Source organism: Aplidium turbinatum, chromosome 1 (genome assembly GCF_918807975.1).
Source record: "Aplidium turbinatum chromosome 1, kaAplTurb1.1, whole genome shotgun sequence".
Taxonomy (NCBI): domain Eukaryota; kingdom Metazoa; phylum Chordata; class Ascidiacea; order Aplousobranchia; family Polyclinidae; genus Aplidium; species Aplidium turbinatum.
Genome location: NC_137472.1, coordinates 10,009,901 through 10,035,660, shown reverse-complemented (window position 1 = coordinate 10,035,660; position 25,760 = coordinate 10,009,901). Strand labels below are relative to the sequence as shown.

Below are 25,760 nucleotides of genomic sequence, written 5' to 3'. Positions count from 1 at the left end.
GACATCCTTCTTGAGGGTGCCGTTTCAACGGCCCTGTGCAGGAAAGCAATAATTTATAGGCCTAGCCTACTCCAAGGATATGTAGAACTCCGAAAAGGATTCATGTAGCCTCATCCTATAGCCTATCAGACCGCACTCTCTTATGTTGATTCAGACTACAAATAATATTATAATATGCTGGCCTACTACGACAGTTTACCAACGGTAATCCATTACCAACAAAGTAACAGTTGAGGATGCTAAACTTCGGCATACAACTATAGGTCAACGCGGGATCAACGTCAGTCTATAAACTTTTTTGAAGTGTTAAATCTAAATTTAGAGAGGAAGCGCTAATAACTCTTCGTGGTGTCAACAAGCCATTTTAATTAAGCATTATTCCTAAATCTGTGCAGGCTTGCAAGTTAAATTTCTCACGCTTTAAGATAACAGCAAAAAATAAACATTAAGTTGAGAATGAATGAATTTGGAAACCTAAAAAAAAAATTTATGCCCAAAGGTGAAAGCACTGAAGAACTCTTCAGCAGGTTATCTACTCCTAAATATTGCTCTCCGAGATTAGAATCATGCAGAAGCGATGAAAAGAACACAACAGAAAAAAGCTCAAAAATCTTGCAAACCAGGCCGAAGACAGCACCGGTACAAACCAGCAATAATTTTGACAACAATTCTTCCCAAAATGCAACTCTTCGGATTTATTCTGCTAATGAAGCTTCTCAATTGAAAAACGAAGTCACTTGTTTTCCAAAAAGCGGGGAAAATGTTTGGAAAGGGTTGTCTAGGTTAAAAAGAGTTGAACTTCTACGAGGCGCTGGACTTTTGGAAGAAGACTTTGTTGACGAATTGCGAGATCACATTCAAAGAGACTGCAAAATTTACTTCCTACCGCAATTGCAAACCGAGAAAAGTTTCGATTGTGACGACGAATCTGATCATTCTGGTGAGACTTATTTCGTTATTTAAAATTAATCTGTTTGTAGGTAGATAGGTTTAGGCTAGCCTATAGCTTGTTTTGTAAACATCTTGTCTTTGGATCGAGACAGCTCATAATCATGATAATTTTATATAACAAAGCCTACAGGCTAAGCCTACAGCTGTACGGCATAACCTATAAACCTACCTACAATTTGTTGATACCCACTCTGCTGGGCGAAGTTCAATTTCATGTCTAAATGTGCAATTTATTGTCCCGTATTCTCAAAGCAGATTTCAGAAAAAAGTGAAATACATAACATCAAAAGCTGAGTAATGACAAAATTTAAAAAACAAAAAAACAAATTCTTTCTGACCGTAATTTTTAAAATGAGGCAAAGTTTGATGCGTTTTTGTAGGAAAACGATTTTTTTAAGATTTTTATATTCTTCTTAGTCCTTTTCAATATCTAAATACTTTTTGTCGGTTACCATTTATGTGGTTGTTATGGTTATGAGAACCATTGCAAAAGTTATTGTATGCTGGCAATAAAAGAATACGGTCACGATTAGCCTTAGATTTTCTTATCTATAGTTTTTTTACTTTAAGTTTAACAAACGCTATTTCAACATGAATTATGAAGATGATGATGGAGAAGATGGGCCAAAAAGCTCGTTTGTAACTTACTTAGCGGAAGGTGATAAACTATACAACACTGGAGAATTTCAGAAAGCACTTGAAAGCTATGGAACGGTTTGTACTCTACCCTAATTTTACTATGTACGTCTTGTTCTTTGTTTTAATTTATTTTTAATGAAATGGAGGCTACAAAATATGCAAGTAGGTAAAACTCAAGTATGGCCTCTTCCATTTTCATTTGATCCAGGCCTTAATAACTTGTAATTGCCATATTTTACTAGGCTACCGTGTACTTTTAACGATGCAAATGAAGATTGAATGAAATTATTCATTTACAATTATACATGTTGTTTCATTTATTCTACTGTAGTTATTTCATTTATAGTTACTCCTTGTACTCCTTACATAATCTTTCCTACAATTTCATGTACAGTACAATAAGGTATAGCCATATGGGCAGTATCGCTCTACTTTTGTAGCGCTGCTACTTTTTGTTAGAAGTAGTGCCACTACATTTTTGTTGGACTAGTGGCTGCAATAGCGGCACTACTTTTTTTAGTGTAGCAGAAGTGGAGAGGCACTACAATTGTTTCAGTTGCACCCCCTCTACCTGATACTTTCCCCATTAATGTGAAAAAAATGACCGTTTTTTTGGAGATTTTTTTATGAAAGAATGCATGAAAATAACAAGGCAGAAATCATTCCACTATTTTGAGAAACATCAAGCTATTTTGACGTCACAAAGGGCTTCCTGTATTAGTTAAAGTTAAGGCAAAAGTACCGGGAGAAGTAGCGGTACCCTGAGCTACTATAGCCCGAGTAGTGGGTATCATGTTACTTTTATCTGTTGATAGCGGTAGTGCACTACTTTAGCTGGAGTAGGCTAGTAGGTAGTGCACTACTTTTAAAGTAGCAGATGTCCACCTCTGGGTATAGCCCATAACAAAAATGTAAGTACAATTTGTAGCTGTCAGCATTTTGACGTCCAAAGCATCTAACTTTGTTGCATTACTTACACATCTTTTGGTTATTCATTATATATAAGTAGGCTACCGGTACGTGTAAGCTACTGGCATTGCTTTAAAAGTAGTGATGACAACCAGGCAGACTTACCTTTGCTCACATTCATTTTATTTTACTAGATAATAAATACTGTTACCAGCATCTTACAGTGTAGTATTGTCACATTGCTCTACATCAGTACCCCTACTTGTGAAACTATAATATTAAGCAGAATACACTTTAAGCTATTACATTAAATGTAGTTAGAATTTAAAGAACAAATTATGCCGATTTGTCTACATTGATACTTTTTTTCACTCCCTTAAAATGTTGATGGTGGTTAATTTAACTGCATTACATCATAATAGAATAATTCCCTGCCAACAACACTTTAACAATCGTAAACTTCACTCTGTCAGTCTCGGTAACCAGCCCTGCGTCAAAAGGCTCTACAAGTAGGCGAAGCCACCAGGAATAACCTATCAAGGCTTTGTCAGTCCGAGGATAAAGATTCAAAATCAACCAAACCAACCAACCGATTATAGCACTGGTATGCAATTCAACTGTGTGCAGCTGGATTGCCTGTACAGACTACACCAGCACAGTTCTTGCCATACAATTACAAATACTTGCAACATATTAGTTCTAACTTTCCTAACTTCACAGCGTCAGAGATAGGATTCTTGCTTAATTATATGTTTATCCATTATTATCTAACAAAGTGTTTCCCAACCGGGGTGCCGCGGCACCCTTAGGTGCCATTTACAATACTCTGGGGTGCCGTGAGCTACTTCTCATATTCATTTTTATCTGTCTTCAAGCTCAGACCATTGTTAGCTAACTGCTCTTGGCTGATGCTGAGCTGCGTCGGAGTCTGCCTCGCTTTCTGACCTAGTCTTATTCTGAAACGATCCCTGTTCCATATCTAGAAAGCTAAAACCTCAATTGCTAAGGTAACAGGGATCAGTTGTCAGTAGATGTTACAGAAAATATATTTTGCACTTATTCAGTGCATCGTCAGTTCTGATTCCGTCAGTTAGATCAGAACTGACGATGCACTGAATATATAAGTGCGAAATATATTTTCTGTAACATCTACTGACAACTGATCCCTGTTACCTTAGCAATTGAGGTTTTAGCTTTTCAGACCATTGTTGCTAATAAAAATATTTACTCCATTGTTTCGTTACTTAATTAAGGACAACTTTTTGTCATACGGTTGTATATGATGTTTAGTAGTCACGAATTTTTAGTGTGGCACTCTTATATTGTTGTGGCTTCGTGATGCCAATGTCTGCGCAGGTTGTGCTGATTGTCGACTGTAGTTCGGTAGGTAAATGCTGTGCAAAGAAAGGTTTTTGCCCTTTTTGTCTGTTAAGAGAAGGGCAAAATATTAAGTTTCACACTGACTTGGAAACAAGTATAATAAACTTTATCTCATTTAATTTCAAAATGTCAGTTCAAAGTGGAATTCAATTTCCATGTAAAACTGAAGCGTTACTATTTTTACATTGATTTCTGAAGGTGTATTATTAATTGAATTTTCTAAGGGCGTAACAAGAAAACTTGCCTACTTTTCTCCACACTACATTATAGCTAAAAGTCAATCAGAGATGGTATAGCTGCCATTTTCAATGTGTTTGATATGAAACGGTTAAAGTTTTTTTCCAACAACCTGCTGCATTCGAGGTGAAAGATCGTTGGTCTGCCACAAAATATTTTTATCTTCTGAAGGGTGCTGTAAGCCTAGAAAGGCTGAGAACCACTGATTTAAAATATGCAATAGGAAGGATGTATGGTTCAGTTTGCCATACTGGGGTTGTAGTGTATTTTTTGCTAGATCGAATCCATGTATTGTATGGTAAACTAAGTTAAAAAAGCTTATGTTAAATACAGTACCTCACTATAAGAGTAGGTTTATCAGCAACATGAAATCAGAGATATCTAAAGAAGGGGATAAGAAGGCTTGTAATTCGTCTGACAATAGAAGGGCTTCTGTTTTTCGTAAATAATCTCTGTTTACTGTAAAATAACAATTGGCACCGATAGTAGTTTAATAAAGCTTGTTATGATAACCTGCATTGCGATATTAGCATCAGTCCTTGATACTTATTGCATGCTCATGGTTACTTGTTAATTCAACTACCCGTATACTTGTTTTACATCTACCGTATACGGCATACGCCATCATCATCTAACCTACTGCAAAGGCTTTGTTAAGAAAAACAGCTTATTGGTAACTTTTCAACTGTCTTTTCAAACAAATAATCTTTAAATATGCTCTATGTAACATTTACTAACTGTCTTCTGTAGCTGACTGTACCAGCTGCACTACAAAACTTTCTGCAATTTTGAAAAGAACTGCAAGTTTCACATGCCACAAACTACCGCCCTGGTAGTATCATAAGAATAAGGCAATCGCTGTGAGCCTTCGCATCCCCTTCTTTAGATACCCCCGCATGAAATATAATTTGTAAGTTACGAAAAATCATTTAAAGGAAACAATCTACTACCATATGCAATGCAAATTAGTTGCTTTCTTCCCAAGTTTTTTTTTATCACTTTACACACCCAAGCTATTATAAATATGTTTCAGGCATTGGAGATGGATCCGTCAAATGTAACCGCTCTTGTTGCTCGGGCAAAATGCTATTTACAAATTGGAGATGCCCAGTCAGCTCTGGACGATGCTCAAGCTTCCCTTGCTGAAAACAAAGACTTCCACAAGGTTCTTACTAGATTCTGTGATGATGCATGCCTGCTTTACTTTGTTAAAAAAATTACACCTTTTTAGACTTGCCTTTTTGTATCATTTTAAAATTTAAAAATGAATAGAATGAAATTTAGTAGTTTTGTTTTCTATTTTGTTTTCTATCTGCACTTATTCAGTTTCTTTTAGTTGGTTTACACTACAAAAAATAAAAGAGTATGTCAATCAGATTAAAAAGAGAAAGTCCAAAATATAGATACTAAACCCATGTTCAGCAAACGCTTCATATACTAAACTGTTTTCATCTTCAGTGCCAAAGTATAGTTTTTGAAACGCTTGCTAAACAATAACCATGTGTTTAATATTGATTTTTGGGCACTTTATTTTTTTTTATGAGGCTGACCACATGACCAGGCATTCCACACATTTTTCAGCAAAGTCAATCAACCTTTGAACTAAACACATGATTAATTATATTGTTGATTGTAAATCTTTGTTTATGCAATGAGGGTAATTGACAAGTAACTATAGTTCTGCTATAGTTCTGTTTTGCATTGTTCTAAATGTAACGTTTTATGACGCTGAAAATATGATAATACGTTTTCAAGAACGAAACACTTAAGTTAATGTATTTTTGATCCATACCTCTCCTACGCGAGTGTATGAAAGCAACTAAGGTAAAACCTGCCAAAAGGTGTTTCTTGTTTAACCTAAATTAACCCTATTTAGCCCAAGCCTAAATTTTCAAGCCTCCCCAGAAGGCTAAACAATGGAAAGATAGCAACTTACATTTTTCTCTGCACAGGGTTTATTCCAAAAAGCAGAGGCACTTTACCAAATGGGAGATTTTGAGTATGCTTTGGTGTTTTATCATCGTGGCCATAAGCTGAGGCCAGAACTTCAAGAGTTTCGTCTTGGCATCCAGAAGGCCCAAGAAGCTATTGATAACTGTGTGGGAAGTGAGTCAATGGTTTCGCTGTCTTTTCCACAACTTTTCATTTACGTATTGTCAAAGTGACCTTACTTGCAATTCCTACCTTAGGCTATACCGTAATGACCGATTCATTCATGACAGCGTAAGTGTGGTTTGTTGATCAAGCAACATTGCTGACCAATTGTGGTTTCTTTTTATTGTTAAAGTTTAGTTTTTTTTTGAATTTTTTCCAAGTCATTACTGTAATATAAAATACAGTTTAACATAAAATTTGACACAAAAAAACTTTGAAGGAGTAAAACTTACCAAAAGTTGTTTGTTGTTTTTGTGAGTAATAAAACTTCCTTCTGTCGTTTGTTGCCACCATTTGAAACATGTCACAATTGCATAGTTTGTTGTTGACAGTTTTATGTTTTGTTGACAGGCCCTTCGTCTGTCAAACTTGAGAACAAAGGAGATTTGTCGTTTTTCAATAAAATGGACGAAGGGAAAGGAAAATCAAAACCACGAGGACAATACAGGTGAGAGAGGGAACTTATCTTGTTGTAACATTTGAACATTAAAACGTTTGTAACATTGAAGGAAGTAGAATTTCAACATTTCACCAACATTACTAGAATATTGCTTCATATCCTCTCTCGCTTCTTGTTTTACATCTGTAACTGCAGACAGTGGCACACCATTTTGTGCCACACCACAGTGGCACACCTTCCAGCTTCATCAGTGCAGTAGGTACACCGAGTATGACCATTGACCATGGTGCTATAAACCCACTCATATAATATAAATAGGCCATTCTGCTTTCCTTTGTTTGTTAACACGAGATATAGTATGGCTGGTTTTGTTAAGCCGGGGTACTTTAATTCCAATAACAAACTACAGTAGGCTATTTATAATTTTTCATTGATAAAATATTACAACATATACCACAACACGATATTTAACAACTCTTATTTGATGTCTTACACTAGCTATGTTAATTTTTACCAAAGTTTGCCACATCACTTGCATATACACTTATACAGTATACACCTTATAATGCACTTCATGCCATCTTAAAATTGAAAGTTTACTTCGTTTGTCAAAGTTGTTCCAAAAATGAAATAATTCTTTCTCTTTTTACTAGGCCTCCTCAGAAGCCTGCTGCGTTGAAGGCGGCGCGGACGACTAAGTCAAAGAACGGGACTAGCCAGCGCACAGCGAAAGCTCTGCTTGGGGAACTTTATGCTGACAAGGAATATTTAGAAAAACTATTGAAAGACAATGGTGGTTATTGCATGCCCCTTCTTCATCTTTTTTGTCATCCATTAGTTTAGTGGCGTCTTGCTTGACAGCGTAATTCTTCCTCTAAAACACCGACCAGTTTATAACTACTCATTAGCATCATCTACTTTGCAATCAATACTACGGTTAAAATCTGTCTAGCTACCGATAGAAAAGTATTTTTTCTCTAATATTTCCAATAAGTCCTTGTACGGTGTGAAGACCCATTTGGAGTGATCTAGATCAGGTCATTTTGTGATTTGTACTAATATTTAACTTCCTCTTAGTTATTTTTTAATGAGAAATATTTCTGCCCACCTCTTACCTTTTCACTGCATCTTGAACGTCGAACGATTGAGCCTCGGCTGGCGCCCCCGAAGCGAGGTTTCTTCAGTACTTTGGCTTATACACTGCTTCAATCGGCAAGATACATTTTTTATTTCATTTTTTTTTTCAATAACCACTTTTCATCTTTTCATTCTACTTTGGGCAAATTTAAATTGTGTTTTAATTTTCAAATACGTCATCTAAGAGTGCCTGAAGTATATAGCCGTGTTAGTTTATCAATGAGGTGCCAATTTTCGGCATTACTATTGTAATTGCTTTTGCCCATGACTAAAGTGGCCTATGTGAAGAAATATTTTTAGTATGAAGAGTAAGTCATCGTTGATGCTTCTTTTTACCAATGATGTGCGTTGCTTGCAGACCTTGTGAAGGGCAGTGCAGGTGGGATGAGCATATACGATCTTGTTGCTTCTGGCATCAACTACCTCGACACAAGGTACGCGACGTTTGGTTCAGAGACACCACCAGTATGGTCAGATGGCGCCCCGTAGCGGCGTGTTTTCTCTATATGATGTCGTCGTAACGTGGCGTGAAACTATTATTATCAACATGTGCTGCTGATGTGGTACCCCAGCTGTGTCTTACTCAGCATTACTGTTACTAGATTTTGTGCACGATATAAACATTTCCAAACGGGACGAACACATCCCTTTGCGTTGATACAAATCTGAATTTTCAACCTCTTTTCTTTATTTCTCAGGACCGAGTTCTGGAGGCAGCAAAAACCGATGTACGCTCGCAAGCGCGACCGTTCGCTGATGCAGCAGAAATGGTCGCAGAAGAGGATGGAAAGCATCGTTTCCGACCATACAACCTTCATATTGAAGAATTTGGAAGATATTGATGTTTGTGAGTGGTCTGCATTTGTAGCAGCTCTGTTTGCATCTTTCTTTGCGCTTTTCTCATCGCTTTACATTGTGCTGTAGATGGATGCAATTATTTTAACACCAGATGATAGATGGAATGATATCTTTTCCTCAATTTTAAGCATGCGGTTGACTAGGCCTGTCTGTGCTCTTATTTTTAGTATACCAAATTTGCTTTTTCAGATAAAAATAGGTAGAATGCCTTAACATATTAACGTCCACCTTGTAGAGTACAAGTCAATTCAAAGAGAAACAAGAATTTATTTGCTAAACTTCCATGTTTGATCAACTACAGCATTAATAGTTTTCAAAGTTTTTTCTGGTCCAGCTTGAAATTATCGTGTTGCAGATCGCGATTTCGGGTATTAAACCCTCTTCTGTACAACTTCATAAACAGCATACCGTTGTACAGTAAAATTTGCAGCAGTTCACTTTAGAAAATGACAAAATTGTTATGTGGTTGCCAAGAAACGAATTAGTCTGCAAAATTAGTCTACGAGCAGTAATAATGACAATTTTTATGCAAATTATGAAGGTAATTGGGTCATACAATATTCAAAGAAAATACATTAAAAGCATTCCGGGAAGTATTTAAATTCTAACAATAAAAATGGGGGTCAGTCAAGCTGACATACGCCCAAATCTGGGACCAGTCAAGCCGGCCTCCTGTAGAATGATCCGAGCGAGCCGGATGCAAGATACTTCAATACACTAATTAAAAAGGTGTTTGACACATTTAACCTTAAATAAACGTAAAGTTTGTAAGGGATCCACGTAAAGCAGATACTTATGCGTCGAAAATTTAAGAAAAAAGTAGGTAGAATGCCTTAACATATTAACGTCCACCTTGTAGAGTACAAGTCAATTCAAAGAGAAACAAGAATTTATTTGCTAAACTTCCATGTTTGATCAACTAAAGCATTAATAGTTTTCAAAGTTTTTCTGGTTCAGCTTGAAATTATCGTGTTGCAGATTGCGATTTCGGGTATTAAACCCTCTTCAGTACAACTTCATAAAAAGCATACCGTTGTACAGTAAAATTTGCAGCAGTTCACTTTAGAAAATGACAAAATTGTTATGTGGTTGCCAAGAAACGAATTAGTCTGCGAAATTAGTCTACGAGCAGTAATAATGACAAACATGGAAGTTTAGCAAATAAATTCTTGTTTCTCTTTGAATTGACTTGTACTCTACAAGGTGGACGTTAATATGTTAAGGCATTCTACCTATTTTTTTCTTAAATTTTCGACGCATAAGTATCTGCTTTACGTGGATCCCTTACAAACTTTACGTTTATTTAAGGTTAAATGTGTCAAACCCCTTTTTAGTTAATTTTCTATTTCAGTTTAAACTTGAGCATGACAGTGTCATGAAATGTTTTAAAAATAGTATCATTTAAAAAGTACTTTGACCCCTGAGAGAATCTACTAACCTGCATGTATCTTTAATATGCATCCGAATCATTCCGAATGCATCGCCGTTTCAAGAACTGTGTCGTCAACTATCAATATTTGCAGTCTTGGCTGAAGGCAAAGGAGCTCAGAGCTTGTCCTTAGCTGTGTCCACTCTCCGTGCTATCAACAAACTCTCCAACAATGAGATCCCGAACAAATCGGACGTGGTCGCTAACCTTCACAGCTGCATCGGCAACGCGCACTTAGAACTCGGGCAAACTGAAGAAGCTTTGAAGCATCATGAAAAGGATCTCGAGATCTCAGAGAAAAAGTAAGTTAGTTCAGCAACGCTCTGTTTATAAAATAATATGTTGCGTTCTTCTGGCGACTGCAAACTAGGCTATCACAAGATGTTGAGAATAATGACCATTAGGGTGCCACAGGCGCCCCTCAAAAATTAAAATTGCCTCCAATACACCTGAACTTTTTTTCATACGTGACACTTGGTAAAAAAAGCATATGTGAGAAATTTCAATAAGTTTTGATAAAATTTGGACGTGCAGAATAAGTTTAAAGTTTTTAAAGGTAAATTTTCACAATTTCAATAGTAAAATCCTCTCTAGATCATCAAAACTCAGACATTTCTTCTCAGTTACGGAGTATTTGTGCTTCGAACACTTTCTGGTGAGCTTACTCACTAATTTACAATCGTACAGACCATGTGTCAATTGTATATGTTCAACAATTTATGAAAAATGCCTAAAAATATGAGGTTTCATGCATTAGACAATTCTTCCCGCTTGCTGGCAAGCAGATCAATTTCCTCGTGCGATTTTGATGTATGAAAACAACCTGATGCGCTATCAGAAAGAGTTTGAAAATTGCTTTTAAAGCGTTGAAATATGGAAATGTTGGGTCCACTGCTGCTTTCTATTTTGAGTTTTTCCCAAACATGCGTCAGTATTATCTCCCCAATATGATGCCTGCAATCTGCATGCTACCCAAAGTAGGCCTTTTCCAACATGATTTTGTGTTTGGATACAGGCTGCAGTTTTGTGGCCCTTATTGCTACTTGTAGTGTCAAACACCATTGCAGCAAGACATGCAGTACAGTTCTAATTGTTTAACAATTCCATGCTTGCATTGGCTATTTGCTTTTCTTTTGGATTGGATGTTGTGCAGGCAAATAGGAACACCAAGCAGTTTTGAGCCTCCAATACCTGATAGTAATATCGGAAGCCTATCAACTTGCTTATTAGGGTTTGTTAGTGACTCCATCATTTTACCATCCCAATGAATGGTTCCAACTTCAGGAGGTACCCAACCTTTTTTAACCGCTTCAGAAATATTGAAAATCGTTTCAACTCTATACCTTTAAGCCATCATGTGGTTTAAGTTTACGCGAATAGCTTCACCAGAACAACTCTTGATTAACGAGTGTAGTGTTGCAGATAATGCAGTTGGTGTTATTCTGTTTAGTAAACTTGTGGCCACTAAACCAGGTGATCGTAAAACGTCGTGTGGTACAAATATTGCGGTACCGGTTTTTACAACTCAACGGTGACTCCTTTTACTTCCTGTGGATGTAGAAGGCTCGGCAGTGTTAACTGCAGTCACTTCATCACTGGCATCATCGCTAGAAGAAAGTAAAATGTTACTTTTGCTGCTGGATTCAGCCTCTTGACGTTTTATTTCTTTTTCTTTCCTTTGCACTTCTGCTTCTTTTCTAGAATGTTTTCGTTTCAACGTCTTACGCAAAGCATTGTCTCTCCCTGCCATTGACGCCTCTCTGGTAGTTTGCATGCTCCACAAAAATTCTTTATCTTCCTCAATTGACATCTTCTTCATTACATCGCGAGGCCAGAAAGGAAAGATCAATTGAATTTCTTTTTAAATTCCTTAATCCTTGCCGATTGCTTTCCATCACTCCTATGGAAGTATTCGATCTGAATTTTGAAGATAAGACTCATTTCATCTCGAAAAGATTGAATTTTTTTGAGCCATTTTTTTAGATGAATTGTTGGAATATTAGCTTTGTAGTAAAACGTTAAGATGTCCTTCACTGTCTCGTTTGCTGCATCTACTGGTATTTGGATTTTCCTTTTCGTGGGATTTTGAGATTCAATCTCCTGCAGGCAAGAAAGCTTAAAATCACTTGATGATAAGTTGGCAGTTTACTTCCCTTGATTTTTTGATCATCTTTCGTTGGAATAGTAGAAAGAAGAAGATACTGTTTCTCAGCATTCTGAGACTGGCTGTTCATTATTGTAATGCTAACCAGACCGATTTGTAAAAGCACTACCGTATCAATTATCATTAATAGAATAATCTAAAAAACAATACAACCATAGGTTTTGCAACATTATTAGCCTTTCCTGCAAGAAGCGAAGGAAACATAACCCTTTCTTACAGTAGGCTACCTGCCTTATCTTTGCTGTCTGCTATATTCTCCCAGATTAAGTCACAAATTGCATGGGTTTAATACTAAGCTTTCCTGGGCGCTGCAATACTGATTCAACAGAAGAAGAAATACTAAAGCCATTATTCCAAGACCCTGAGTGAGGTCAAGCCAGCTATGTTGATTCAATGTTGCAAGATGATGAATCAATGTAACAGGCGCGGAGCTGTCATGCTTGACCTCAATTGAGCTCTTGACATACTGGCACTGGTCTCCTAACCTAATTCTTGAATTTACCTTGTTTCAATGTTGAAAAAAAGATGAGAAATAGCAAAAAAACTGATGTTCAAACTAGGGAAATCCCCTAATTTTACTGTATTTCAGTTTAGACTTTCGTTTTCAATCTGCACATCCAAATTTTGTCCAATCTCAATCAAACTTTGCAAAGTGCCTTAATATGTGAAATGTCACACCAGAAAAAAAGTTCAGGTGATTTCGGTCACATGAAGGCGCCTGTGGCACCCTAATGACCATCTTCATTTCCGACGTTCGTCAGTCAGAACGACTGACTTTATCAACGGGGCCTAACGGCCTGTCCAGGCTTACATCCGGTGGTTGATGCTTTACATGTGGACAGAATGCAAGCGTTAACAATGAGAAAACTAAATGATTTATTTTAAACATGTTTACTGTGCACTGTACAAGGTAGGATACAGCATTACAGGTGAAAGTGTCCATTACAGCACAAACAGTACACACGACGTTGATTAATTATGACATCAGCGTATATCGCGTCTCTTGCTAAACACTTGCGTGCCTTTGAGCGTTTTTGTTCAAGCGCTCTCACCGCTCAACCACGTACCAGCTGCTTTTAAATGGTGGTAATGTGTACGTGGAATTGTAAGCCCTGCAGTGGCAGTGATCATGGTTGATCTTAGCAGAAGAGATATGAATCGCTATCTGGATGTGTTTATTATTTGTGTCCGTAGGCTACACATACGGATACCCCAGTAAGTTACGTATGCCGCGTTTATGTATATGTGTGTTGATACAGAGTGTCGTCTCTGCCTTGAGATAGTGGATCGGTAAACCCCTCGATCGAGAATACGCTGAATGAAGGTGGATTGACGAAGAAACAAATCCACCAAACACTTAATCTAGAACAGGGGTGTCCAATCCGAGGGTCACATGTGCCCCGCGGGAAGGTTCTGAGTGGCCCGGGCGATATTTTTTTTAATTACTTGTATTATCAACTTAATCGCATACGTAATTTATGTTGAACTTGCATTTCGAGAAATTGGCATTTATTGTTTGCTTTCTTTGTCTATTACTCTGCAGTCTCTAGTGCAGGGATGCACAACTGTTCAAGTTAATTTTATTGCATCACAATGCACATTGTTACGCATCACCTTTTCCACATTGTTACGTCCATGTGCTTCAAGAGTCAATCAGTAATATTTCTTGCTTCATTGAGGTGCATCTGATATCAGAGACGCCCGCAAAACGCATGTAGCAGTGAAATATTTTCTGAAATGTCGACATGTAGTAAAAACTTTGTTGACTTTTTTATATCTTGGTATGTCTATTGTTCTTATAATTGTAAAAGAGGATATTACCTATTTCTAGAATTAGAATTTTGGTGTGAGGGTTTTAATTAGAAATTATAAGACAGCCATTTCTAAGATTGCAAATTAGCAGTAAATACTCAAGTGGCCGGCGCAATCATTCGTAAACCACAAGTGGCCCTTTGGCTAAAAAATGTTGGACAGTGGACACTCCTGATCTGGAAGTTTCCATAAAAGCAAAATGTTTTACTGTTTAATTATTGTAGTAAAAGATTTTGAAGTTAAAATTATATATTAAATTAAGTTAACAGTCACGCCGCATTCAAAGTGTGCAAATCGTTCAGTTCATGTCGCCATTTTTATCTTATCGCAGGGTTGCCCTGGTTCTATTGTAGTGTGTTAGCTTAAGTAAGTAAAACATAAACCGAGACAAGTGATCCAATTATTGACCCAGAAAAACATTTTAAAAGGTGATCCAATTATTGACTTAGAAAAACATTTTAAAAGGTTTGCAAGCACTTTTAGCGCCGTTGATACCTCGTTTTGTTATTTTCAGCAACTTCCAAGACGCCCGATCAAGAGCGTTGGACAATCTAGGAAGAGTCCATGCCAGAGTTGGCAACTTCCAAAAGGCGATTGACTGGTGAGATCTGTCAGTTTGTTGCGTATCTATTGCGTATCAATTGTTTCCAATGTTTGTGTAAGTTGTGGGCCAAACAAAGGAGGCAAATTAAGCGCTTTTGATCTGTTGGAAATCTTTGAAATAACTTATTTGTTTAAGTAATCTGCTTAAGTTCTTACACTTGTTTTACTTCTATTCTCGAACTGTTTGTAAACAACAGAGAGAACTTTGAAAAGAATCATTTGTGATTTGTTGCTGGTGTTGGATTTCCTATGAATGCTTATAAAGGATTCATTACTATTCTTTGTACTGTGTTTATGCTGAAACTACTGTAAAAGTTCTTGTATCATTCTCAAGGCATGGATGCTTCAATCCGAGCTACCAGCTTAGAGTGGTAGAAAGGCGACTATAAAATTTTGCATTGTCACCATATACGTCACAGAATGACTCATCGTTTTTTAGTTGGGAAGAGAAGTTACCTCTGAGCAAGTCGGCATTGGAGAGCACTTGGCTGTACCACGAGATTGGCCGCTGCCATCTGGAATTAGGGGCCAGCGATAAGGCGAGGGAGTATGGCCAGAAATCCCTGGCCGAGGCCAAGAATGCAGAGGATGATGTTTGGCAGCTCAATGCGGGGGTTCTAATCGCTCAAGCTGAAGGTGGGGTGGGGGTTTTCATCAAAACAGTTCCTCGTATTTTTGATAGGAAATTAGCCGTTAAACCAACCGATATAATGAATTAATGATTGATGTCCCTCAATCTCTGTTCTGGTTCCTCGATGTTATTGAGGATGAAAAGTTACACAAGGATCTTTCTGTTTGAATAACATACTTTGAAGAAGCCTCCTGTACAGTGGCAAAAGCTTTATCAATAAATTATACAAGTTTTATAATTTGGATGATTTTATTCACTTGTTATTGTTATGGCATAAGGATTTTATGAACTAGATTCCAACAGCAACTGAACACCTCCCTGCTTAACCTGTTGTGTGATACGCTCATGATTTTACTTGGTAGCCTATTTACAAGATACACATCTAGATTCTTCTGTTGGGTTAGCATGCGCTTTACTAGTTCATTTTATGTCGTTAATAACATGACTCTTCCAGTTAAACTTGAAATGTACGTGGAAGCTGTGACATCTTTTGAATCATCCCACCACACCGCCAAGCTGCAAGGAGATGAAGCTGCCGAGGCCGCGATCACGAAAGCCTTGGATGATGTGCGAAACAAGTGAGTAAATGCAACACTTGGTTGGAACTGTGATTGCTATGCGGTTTAAACTTTGAATGTTTACCTCCATATTGGAGAGTTTTTCCACACAAAGTCCTCAATGATATATATGCAGAGTATCATCATATATAGAGCTAAGCGAAAGCATTTCCCTTTTCTTGCCAATCCAGTCGATCCTGTGTTTTTATGTACCAGTTTGTTGTTCCACATTCTTTATCAGTCTCGTCTCTCCATCTCACTTTTGGCTCCTCGTCTGCATTTGTTTTCCAAGGGTATCCAAGTCGTTAATTTGTTGGTCTATCTGTTGTCCTGATGTCTTGCTGTATGACCTGTCCATTACCATTTCAGTTGTTTGATAGTTGTCACAATACCTTTGATATAATTGTTACAATAGTTTGATAGTTGTTGTTTGATACCGGGCATCCATATCGTATATCACAAGGTATACCGGGTATATAGCATATGATGTCTCTTTCAAACCAAGACTAATTTCTGCTACATTAATGGTAGTAGTAGTTGCGTTTGACATTTTCACACTTGAAGCTATTTTTATTTTAGCCAGCCATTGAATATATTTCTGCATTTGTAAACTGTTTTGAAACCACCGGGTAGTGTAGACTATGGACAGTCTAAAATCAAATGATCAACAGTTTGCCTGCTTTTTTTTTGAATTTGAACAAATCGGTGTGTTTTGATACCCCATCGATAATGGGGCAATCATAAATGATAAAGGTTTGGTAGTGCAAAACTGTTACATATGGAGCTGTTAGATATGGAGCAATGTGCAAAACTGTTAGATATGGGGCAATCATTAATGATAAAGGTTTGGTAGTGCAAAACTTAACCCTGAGTGGTTGAAGGTTTTCAGGCGGACGGGAAGGCAAGGACACAAAAACATCTTTGTTGTCTACTTTTAACTTTTAAATGTCTGTTTTGACAGGAAGGCAAGGAAGGCTAATCTTTGTGTCTATTTTTTACTTTTAAGCAATGTCTGTTTTGACTCTATCCACTTGCGTTTAGTGAGATTCGAACCTACGTTTAATGATCTGTCACCCCTTCTCGCTATGTTAATGATTCAACGAAGGGATGTCAAAGTGTGTCCACACCCTGCAAGACAATGTTGCTGGTAGCTGGATTGTTGATCGAATGTTGTATTGCAGGATAGCAGCTTCTGCTCACAAAAACGATGATGAAGAGGACAAGAAAGAGCTAGAGCCACAATCCGAAAAAGAAACAGAAGAGGAGAAAACTGAAGTGGAGGATAATGAAAAATCAGAGCTTCAGGAAAAACCTTCTACTGAAGATGTTGAACACCCGGAAGATCCTGGAGATGTGGAACAAACACAAGTGGTGGGTTTACCAAGTATTAACTTCTCAACGACCTTGCAAAGATTTAGAACGTTGCAACTTTGGTTTGGTTTTTGAATCTTTATCCTCGGATTGACAAAGCCTTGAAAGGTTATTCCTTGTAGTTTCGCACACTTGTAGACATGTAGAGGATCTTGACGCAGGGCCGGTTACCGAGATTGACAGAGTGAAGTTTTTCGATTGTTGAAGTCATGTTGCCGGGGAATTATTCCATCCATTAGGTACCGTTGAATGGAGAGCAGTCCTGCAAGTGCGTTGCTCAAGCGCACACCCCGAGAGTCGAACCAGCGCCGCGTGATCTTGAGCTGGGCGCGTAACTACTGAGCTAACGGGGTGGACAAACGGTACCTGCCATCTCTACCAAGGATATGTTCGATGATCGAGCGTAGGCTAAAAGCAAGGACGTACAGTATACACACATATTTTGATATCATTTAGTGTGATGGCGTAGTCAGAGGACAAGGCGCCAGCTTTCCAAACATGTGCTTCTGGTTCAACTACCGGCTAAAGCATTTATTATTTTTTAATACGCTGCGTATTATATGCAAAAGATATAGATAAAATGCATTGGGTGTAATGGGTTGGGTGTGTTAAGTGGCCGAATGGAAGGAATAACTTTCTGGTTGTGTGACGAAAAGTTTCCACTCTCGCAGATCCCATCTGTCCAATCATTATTTAACTGTCTTGTTAGAAGGCGAGTCGCCATGCAAAGTAGACAGACATCGGACTGAAAACCTTTCAACCCTTAACCCAAATACAGTATTATGTAACAAAGTTAATGGTATGGCAAGTGCAACCTAGGTAGAAAAATCAGTCAGGTTCACATTGGCTCAATATCTGCAGATGTTGAATTAAAAGTGGGAAAAACTAACCGGAAAAGGCGACCTGGTACTATGACACTTCCTCAAATGGGCGATCAACCTAATACAGAAAGTAATCACTAAGAAAACAAATCAATAGCTTTTTTTCCCTAAAAGTCTGAACCTTAAAACATTTGACCAGGCTAACACTCCCAATAGTATTTCAATAAATAAAATTTAATTTATGTCGTGGAACATGTTTTCGTTCATTAGAACTCTTCAGCACAACTGGGTCGAAGCAAAAATTATTCGAAACAAAATTAGCCTACAATATAAATACATTTCAGCACTAGTGGACCAAAACGAACGAAAAATTGCATAAAAAAGCTATTGATTTGTTTTCTTAGTGATGTTGAATTAATGTACAAATTTGTCTGAGAATGCTCTGCATCAGTGACATAGCGTGACCTTTTTTTTGGGTGTATTTGTTCAGAAAACTTTAAGCATATGGTCTACTTGTATTTAAAAAAAAATAGAAAACAGAGAAGCTGACTCGGTTGAATCGTAGGCTACCCGGGTCTTTTTTAAATAGACTAAACACTAAAGTTTGCTGAAAAAAAGTGAACACCCTAAAAATGTTTATGCTACGCATTGTATCAATATCTATACATCTGAACTGCAGGCCCAAAATATTAAGATCCAAAAAACAACAAATCAACTTATTTTGCTATAACTTATCCTGATGTAGACCCATGAAGGTAAAGTAATTGCCTATTTATTATACCCTGAGTGGAGGATTGGGTTAAAGCCGGGCGTCGAACCAGGTTCGCATTATTGGAAAGCCAACGCCTCATTCACTGCGTCATCCCACCTCCTGTGGCCCACCCGAGGAGCAATATTAAATTACTAAACTTAATCTAAAATTAAACTACAGTTAAACCGAAGATCAACCCATTTGTTTTTGTTTTTCAGGAGGAGTAAAAATCTTGTTATTTGTATATTTTGTCGTTGTATTTGTCTCATAAAACAAATTCGCCTTACGCTGGTTGTTATTATTATGAGGTCATCAGTAGCTTTTATATTAGCACAGTCATCTGCACAGTCGATACATCAGCCTAACAATACGATACTGTAAAGATTAATTTCAAAAGAGGCTTAGTTTAGCCTATGCAGGCTGCAAAATTTCAGCTTATTTTATAAAAATCAGGAAAAATCAGAACTTCAGGAAATACCTTTCTCTGAAGATCCTGAAGATGTAGAACAAACACAAGTGGTGAGTTTATCAAGTTTTAACTTTTTCAGCGACTTTGCAAAGATTTATGACGTTGCAATCTTCACTGAGGATGTATCCAGTAGTCGAGCGTATGAGGCAAGGGCAGGCATAGTCATTTGATATCAGTCAGTGAGATGACGTAGGGTAGGGGTCGTCAATTTTTTTTGCATGTGGGTCATTTTGGCACAGAAGAAAGCTGTGGCGGGCCACGCTAATAAAATGTTAGATAACTTTGGTTGACTCTTAAGCTATAAAAGACCGCATTTCGTTGTCAGTACCCAGCTCTACAAGTTGTTAATATTTAGGCCTATCTTGGAATCACCCAGTAACAAAAATAATAATAATCGAACAACGCTATATTGCCATCCCAAGCTTCTTTAACAACAGTTCTAACTTCTTTAACAATGCCTAATAAACAATGGCACTTGTTTTAAGCACTCACAGCGAAGCAACTTCATCAAAATATTCATCCAAAACTAATGCTGTTTTTTTGCTTCACAGATAGGTAGCCCAGTAATTTTTAAATAGACTGACCCCCAAAAACTCATCAGAGCCGCAGAAATTGAAAATAGAACAAAAATACCCTTGACAAGATAAACTACTTTAAAGCATAAAGATTTGTTTGTATTTCTTAGTCCAACCCTCAGTGAATCAAACCACCCGACTCTTGCTGGCTTCCTGCATCAATTTTCATTCACTTTCCTTATATCTAATTCTGTGTCCTTTTAACCAAATCTTTTTCACAAAAATTGATTGATCCCGGGAGTCCATAGCTATTTGAAAAGAACCCAAAAACGATGCCTTGCAATATTTTAGATATTGTATTTGAATAACTTTAAGCAACGCCCACCTGGAATCACAACCTTATTGGCATTACTTGTAGGCCTACATTGATGGTTGCATGCAGCCGGCGTGTCGCCATTTTGGTGCCCTCTGGCGTAGGGGATAAGGCGCTCACTTTCTAATCATGTGAACTCAGTTCGACGCCCGGCTAGTCTTTTTTTGATTGCCTACCCTTGATACAAAATACATGGTTAACAGGCATTGGTTGTAATAAGTTGAACATGCTCAGTGGCCGAAGGAAAGAAATAACTCACTGATTCTATGACGACAAAATTCGATAATCGCTGGACTGATCTATCTAACCTAGGCTATCTATTGATTTGTTGATTTTTAAATTTTTATTTTCCCACCGACAAAGCCTTTGATAGGTTGGAGTTTCCGATAGTTATTGTAGATGTAGAAGAATATTACTCCATCTACTAAGTAGCCTATAAGCCTAACTGAGTGAAGAACAGTCTTGAAATGCGTTGTTCAAGCGCAGACCTTGAGAGCCGAACCAGTGCCGCTTGATCTTGAGTCGAAAGTGAGTGCCTTATCCTCTGGACTAAACCTATGTTGAAGCATTATTGGAAAGTCAGTGCCTTATCCACTGCGCCATCCCACCGCCTGTAGCTCACCAAAGGAGCAATATTAAGTTACTAAACTTAAACTACAGTTAAACCAAAGTTCACATGTTTTTTTGTTTTTCAGGAGGACTAAAAATCTTTGTTATTTGTATATTTTGTCGTTGTATTTGTCTCATGAAACAAATCCGTCTTACGTTGGTTGTTATCATTATGAGGTCATCAGTAGCCTTAATATTAGCACAGTCATCTGCACAGTCGATACATCAGCCTAATAATAGGGGTTATAGGCGAATTCTTTGTAAACAATTCTTCGTAAAGCAATTCTTCGTAAGCAATTCTTCGTAAAACAATTGTTCGTAAACAGTTGTTGGTGAAATGAAATCCGTAAAAGAATTTTTCGTAAAGCATTTCTTCGTATACATCAAATCTCCATTGCATGCACGAATAAATGCTTTGGGAAGAATTGTTTTTCAAAGAATTAACTGTACGAAGAATTGTTTACGAAAAATTGCTTACGAAGAACTGTTTACGAAGAAAACGTTGGACACCAATAATAGGCTACTGTAAAGATTAAATTTAGATTAAATTAAGTAAAAGTAAAGATTAAATTCACAAAACTAGATTAAATTTGAAATATAGCACAAACTCGAACAAAGCTACCACGTTTCTCAATTAAATGAACTGAGATTTTTCAATTTGTATAATTTTAACTCCTGATTCAACTTGTTTAAAAACTGCGACAAAAAACTTTCTATCGTAAAATAAAAATGGGCAGTGGCGTAGCTAACACAAAATTTTGGCGGGAGAGGAAAATTTTCGCACATGTGAGTGAACCCGGCAACGAGGCACTGAAGGCAGAAGACCCACTGGAAGACCTCCCCGAGAAATTTTTGAAAAAAAAAATTGCGTAGCTCCTACTTTCAACCTCAATAGTAAAACTTTGTCAAAAGATGCAAACATAGTGTGAAATGTTTATTTAAACTATTTTGGAGGAGGCAATTGCCCCTTCTCCCCCTGACTACGCCCCTAAAAATGAGTGTTGGTCCAAATTAGCCTACATGGCTTTCCCCTAAAAAGACAATATTTAATTATTAATGATTTGAAAATCTCTAGCCAGACGAAACTGAAGTTGATCAAAGCATACGTTTGATTACTTGTGAGAATCTTTGAACTGAGAAGTCATAAAATACGTTGTTCAAGCGCAGACCCCGAGAGTCGAACTAGCGCCGCGTGATCATGAGTCCCTGAGTTAACTAGGCGAGGTTTTGCATACTTGTAAATTGAACTGTTGACGCAGGCTCGGTCACTAAGATTTATGCTCGTTACTGAAGCTTTGTTCTTCGCAAGTAATTTAATCCACATCGGTAGCCTACGTTGAATAGACTCTATTCAACGTAGGATATCTCTCTATTCAATAGAGAGATATCCTTGAAGTGCTTTGCTCAATCGCATAGGCTACGCCGAGAGCCGAACCAGCGTTGCCTGATCTTGTCACGTTTGCACACAAAGTCAGGGCTTTTCCGAGTGAGATATTGGAGTCGGTATTTGATCGACACTTAATTAAGCAATCTCAACGCATTTCAGCTTATTATGGTAAAACCGTAGAGATCAGACGTTTTGTGCTCGAAATTTAATCGACACATTTTGGTGTGATGAAAAATAAGTACAAATGCGATATCCAAAAGCTGGAATTAATGAAAGTAGCCTAAACGTGGTCAACATGATTTTCCATTTATCCCTTAAAACGTTGTAGGTTGTTACCAAGAACTTTACATTTACAAATTGTAGTTTGAATAATGAATGTTTAGAGCTTTAGAGCAGCCTACTGCTGTTCTGCTGAAAATGAAATCAAAAGTGAAATGGTTTGTTTCACTTTTGTTTTTGATATCAAAATTTGATTAGTTTGAAAGTGGCATTTTGTTGACGTAACCGACAATCGCTTCCTGGAAGAAATCTTCAGTCAATGAATCAGGCAGTTCTTTAGAGATACTAGACATACCAAAAAGCGTGGAAAAATCGTTTTCTGCATTCTTAAACGGAGGTGTAGTCTGGAAGAATGAAGAGATATCATCTCTTGTATCTTCTCTTGGACGTCCATTCTGAGTTGAACATCCACTCATAGAACACAATCTGCATCTCATGCCTCGTCTTCTTGGTCTTCGTCCAGATGAGGGGCAAGAATTTCCGCAGAGTCTTTGGCACCAGGTCTGCTTGTATGATGGAGCAGGTGCAAGACACGATTGATAACAACTTGTACAATTGCTTGTGACGCAAGAATTGACGACGCAGTTGGCTTTGCAAAGCCAAGGAGCTCGCACTGAAAATACAAAAGTGGTAATGGGAGGGTAAATTATGTTTTACTTCTTCGGTATTATGTTTAAATCAGTCGCCTATGTGCCTGAGCAATGTTACAAAAAGAAAAGAAATAGAAAAAATAAAATACGAAATATCATGTAGGCCGACCATCACTTCATACAATAATAGCCTACCAAAAATAATTTGGTAGTGTTAGTTCGAAAAAAATTTTTTGAAAGGTATTGTGGTATAATTTTCTTTTGGTCTTCTAACCTTAAAGTATTTAGCTTAGATAGGATCCATTCCTAATGCAACCCAATGATAGCATGAAAAAAGTCAAAAAAATGTGAAATAAGCTACAAAAATTAAAAGTGATTTATTTGTATGAGCTCGAGAACACTATAGGCCTGTACAAATAATAATGGATTTAAACCCAAGTTCCATTTTTTAAAAGAAGATTTATTCATTATCAGCGTGATAATAACACTAAACGTTTTTTTGCAAATTAGTCCACTTGAAAATCATCTTAAGGCTGTCCATTTTGTCTAACTTGTCCATTTTGTCTAACTTGTAACTCATATTCTACACTTTATCCTTCAAAGCGATGATGATTTTTTTTCTTGTTTGAACACAACACCAGCTTTCTTACCGTCATCACACTCAGTCTTGCAAAGTTGATGGCATTGCTCAAGCCCAAGACAAGTTTCTTGGCACGAATTGGAACATCGGGCAACTCGATCCAGGTAATTAAAGTTCGGATTCCTCAAGAACGTCTTGACCTGTGATACATATTGCCTTCCTCTTGCACCTGGACGGTGTTTTGGTAGTCCTGGACGGTTTCTCCCTCCTCTTCCTCCTACCAAACGAGGAGCAACTGGAGGATCACATTCGGGACATCGTCGTCTCATGGATGCAAGTCGCTGATGGAGATTTGTATGTTTTCTTTTGGGCCAATCTTGATATTTCCTTCTCCCTTCAGCCAGGCTAAGGCAAGCAAGCACCAGTAAAAGTAATATAAAAACTTTCCCCATTTTCTGCCAACTTAAAATTTTAACTGCAACAAAACCCCATTTAAAATTTCCCGAACTGATTGAGTGGTAATAATTTTCTTATGATAGCATCACCAACGAAAACATGAACATATGTGATAAATGGAAAGAAGCACCTTGAAATCAAAACTACTGTTAATGGATTAAAAGCTTTTACCTAAGCTTCTACCTTTACCTTAGCTTCTACCTAAGCTTCTACCTAAAAGCTTCTACCTTTTTCTCGACCTTTGCTATGTTGACGTGTATTGTTTTGATATGATGGTCAGAAATAAAAACAACTGAACTGAAAAGTCTAAAGTTTCTTTCTTCAAATTTTATAGTACGTATCGATAAGGTTACAGTAAGTGGATATTGACTATTAACTCGTCACTGAGCAGTGAGCATTGTCGGTGGCCTCTTCGTGTGGCGCGTCGATTGTCGGATGAGGACCTGAGTGCTGAGGATATCTGATCTACCTTTGCAAGGACTTCGATTTGTGTTTCTATTATGATATTTAATTGAATCAATCAATCACAATCAATCTTTACCCTCGGACTGAGAAAGCTTCTTGCAGAGCTTAATCCTGGCAGTTTCGCATACTTGTAGAAGTTTGAATCACTGACGTAGACCCGGTCACCGAGATTGACAGAGTGAAGTTTCCGATTGTTGAAGTCTTGTTGCCGAGAATTATTCCATCCATTAGATCCAGCTGAATAGAGAGCAGTCTTTAGAATGCGTTGCTCAAGCGCACACCCCGAGAGTCGAACCAACGCCTCTTGATCCTGAAGCTTCTTCGTTTCAGAAGTCATGTGCTAACCAAGTCAGCCATCGGGATCGGGGCATTCCTAAAAGTTCACAACAAAATCAACTTCCTTGCCGTCTGTTGCACGAAATCCGAATAATCAAGTACGAGACACAATCAAGGACTCAACAAAAAGTTATAATTTGCTGAAAATTACTGTAATTCAACGTGAAACGTAAGTATTGTCAGTTCGAATGTCAGAAAAGTAATTTGCAAACAATGCACAAAATGTAGTTTTGAAAGTAGCCTTTGATTCAATTGAAAACTTGAGAAAAGTAGCCTACCTCAACTACAAAAAAAAGTTTTGGATGAAAAAGAGGTTGAAATTATCAACAAAGCTACAACAATACACCCATATTGTAACTTATGAAAACATGACCGTGACCGGTATAAAAAATAAACCTTTTGCAATTGAAGATGCTTTGACTGTGAACACGACGCCATTTTAATGCTGAAATTAAAATTTCAAATTGTGACGTCTCAAAGTCAGGACTTCAATTTTGAAGTCATGATCTAAAACGGTGGTGTGCCCAAAACTATTTCATTACAGAACGTCCACGGACACCTGTAGCATGTTTGCAAGCCCGAACAGTGACTTGTTGCTTTTGATTTTATGTTTTATGGCACCAGCTAAAAGTGGCTGACTGGTTTTGCTTTCTTCTATAGCGCTGGTACATCTGGGTTCGATGCTGGGATGGGTCATACCAAAGACTTTAAAACCGGTAGATAATATTCTTTCCTGCATTACACATTTCTTGCAACCCTAGCAGCTGTAAAGCGACAATAAATAAAATTCAATTTGGAAATGCAAAATCAAATAATAATTCTCTGGTGACTTTCACACATAATATACTGTACTCCTGCTTAGCTTGGCTTAGTAAAGAAAAACTAAAACAAAATGTT

General features: G+C 37.6%; 2 protein-coding genes across 4 annotated transcripts; one reads left to right on the top strand and one right to left on the bottom strand.

Annotated features, from left to right (window-relative positions):
• The first annotated feature begins 1,449 nt into the window (after positions 1–1,449).
• Positions 1,450–20,930, top strand: LOC145769390 (outer dynein arm-docking complex subunit 4-like). Of its 3 annotated transcripts, none has more exons than XM_082581021.1 (14): positions 1,450–1,665; positions 5,150–5,281; positions 6,069–6,222; positions 6,622–6,718; positions 7,324–7,463; positions 8,166–8,241; positions 8,506–8,654; positions 10,189–10,396; positions 14,585–14,671; positions 15,113–15,309; positions 15,759–15,882; positions 17,043–17,232; positions 19,258–19,323; positions 20,857–20,930. In XM_082581021.1, the coding sequence occupies exons 1-14, from the start codon at positions 1,543–1,545 to the stop codon at positions 20,863–20,865; spliced, it is 1,752 nt and encodes a 583-aa protein (XP_082437147.1). In that variant the 5' UTR covers positions 1,450–1,542; the 3' UTR covers positions 20,866–20,930. The 3 variants fall into 3 exon arrangements, with proteins under 3 accessions (XP_082437147.1, XP_082437139.1, XP_082437157.1); XM_082581013.1 differs by having other exon boundaries at positions 7,324–7,466; XM_082581031.1 differs by lacking the exons at positions 19,258–19,323; positions 20,857–20,930 and adding an exon at positions 19,023–19,090 and having other exon boundaries at positions 7,324–7,466.
• A 1,413-nt stretch (positions 20,931–22,343) lies between these two features.
• Positions 22,344–24,111, bottom strand: LOC145775135 (uncharacterized). The gene is made up of 2 exons (XM_082586363.1): positions 23,677–24,111; positions 22,344–23,049 (listed from the first exon to the last, which is right to left on the bottom strand). Exons 1-2 carry the CDS (start codon positions 24,056–24,058, stop codon positions 22,631–22,633), a joined length of 801 nt encoding a protein of 266 aa, XP_082442489.1. The 5' UTR covers positions 24,059–24,111; the 3' UTR covers positions 22,344–22,630.
• Positions 24,112–25,760: the final 1,649 nt, after the last annotated feature.

What these genes read in the sequence shown, in the direction of transcription:
- LOC145769390 (XM_082581013.1), top strand. Translation starts at nt 1,543, where the DNA reads ATGAATTATGAAGATGATGATGGAGAAGATGGGCCAAAAAGCTCGTTT. An exon ending in AAAACAAAGACTTCCACAAG is followed by an intron (nt 5,282 to 6,068) that starts GTTCTTACTAGA and finishes TTCTCTGCACAG; the next exon opens with GGTTTATTCCAAAAAGCAGA. An exon ending in AAACCACGAGGACAATACAG is followed by an intron (nt 6,719 to 7,323) that starts GTGAGAGAGGGA and finishes TCTTTTTACTAG; the next exon opens with GCCTCCTCAGAAGCCTGCTG.
- LOC145775135 (XM_082586363.1), bottom strand. Translation starts at nt 24,058, where the DNA reads ATGGGGAAAGTTTTTATATTACTTTTACTGGTGCTTGCTTGCCTTAGC. An exon ending in CAAGACTGAGTGTGATGACG is followed by an intron (nt 23,050 to 23,676) that starts GTAAGAAAGCTG and finishes TTGTATTTTCAG; the next exon opens with TGCGAGCTCCTTGGCTTTGC.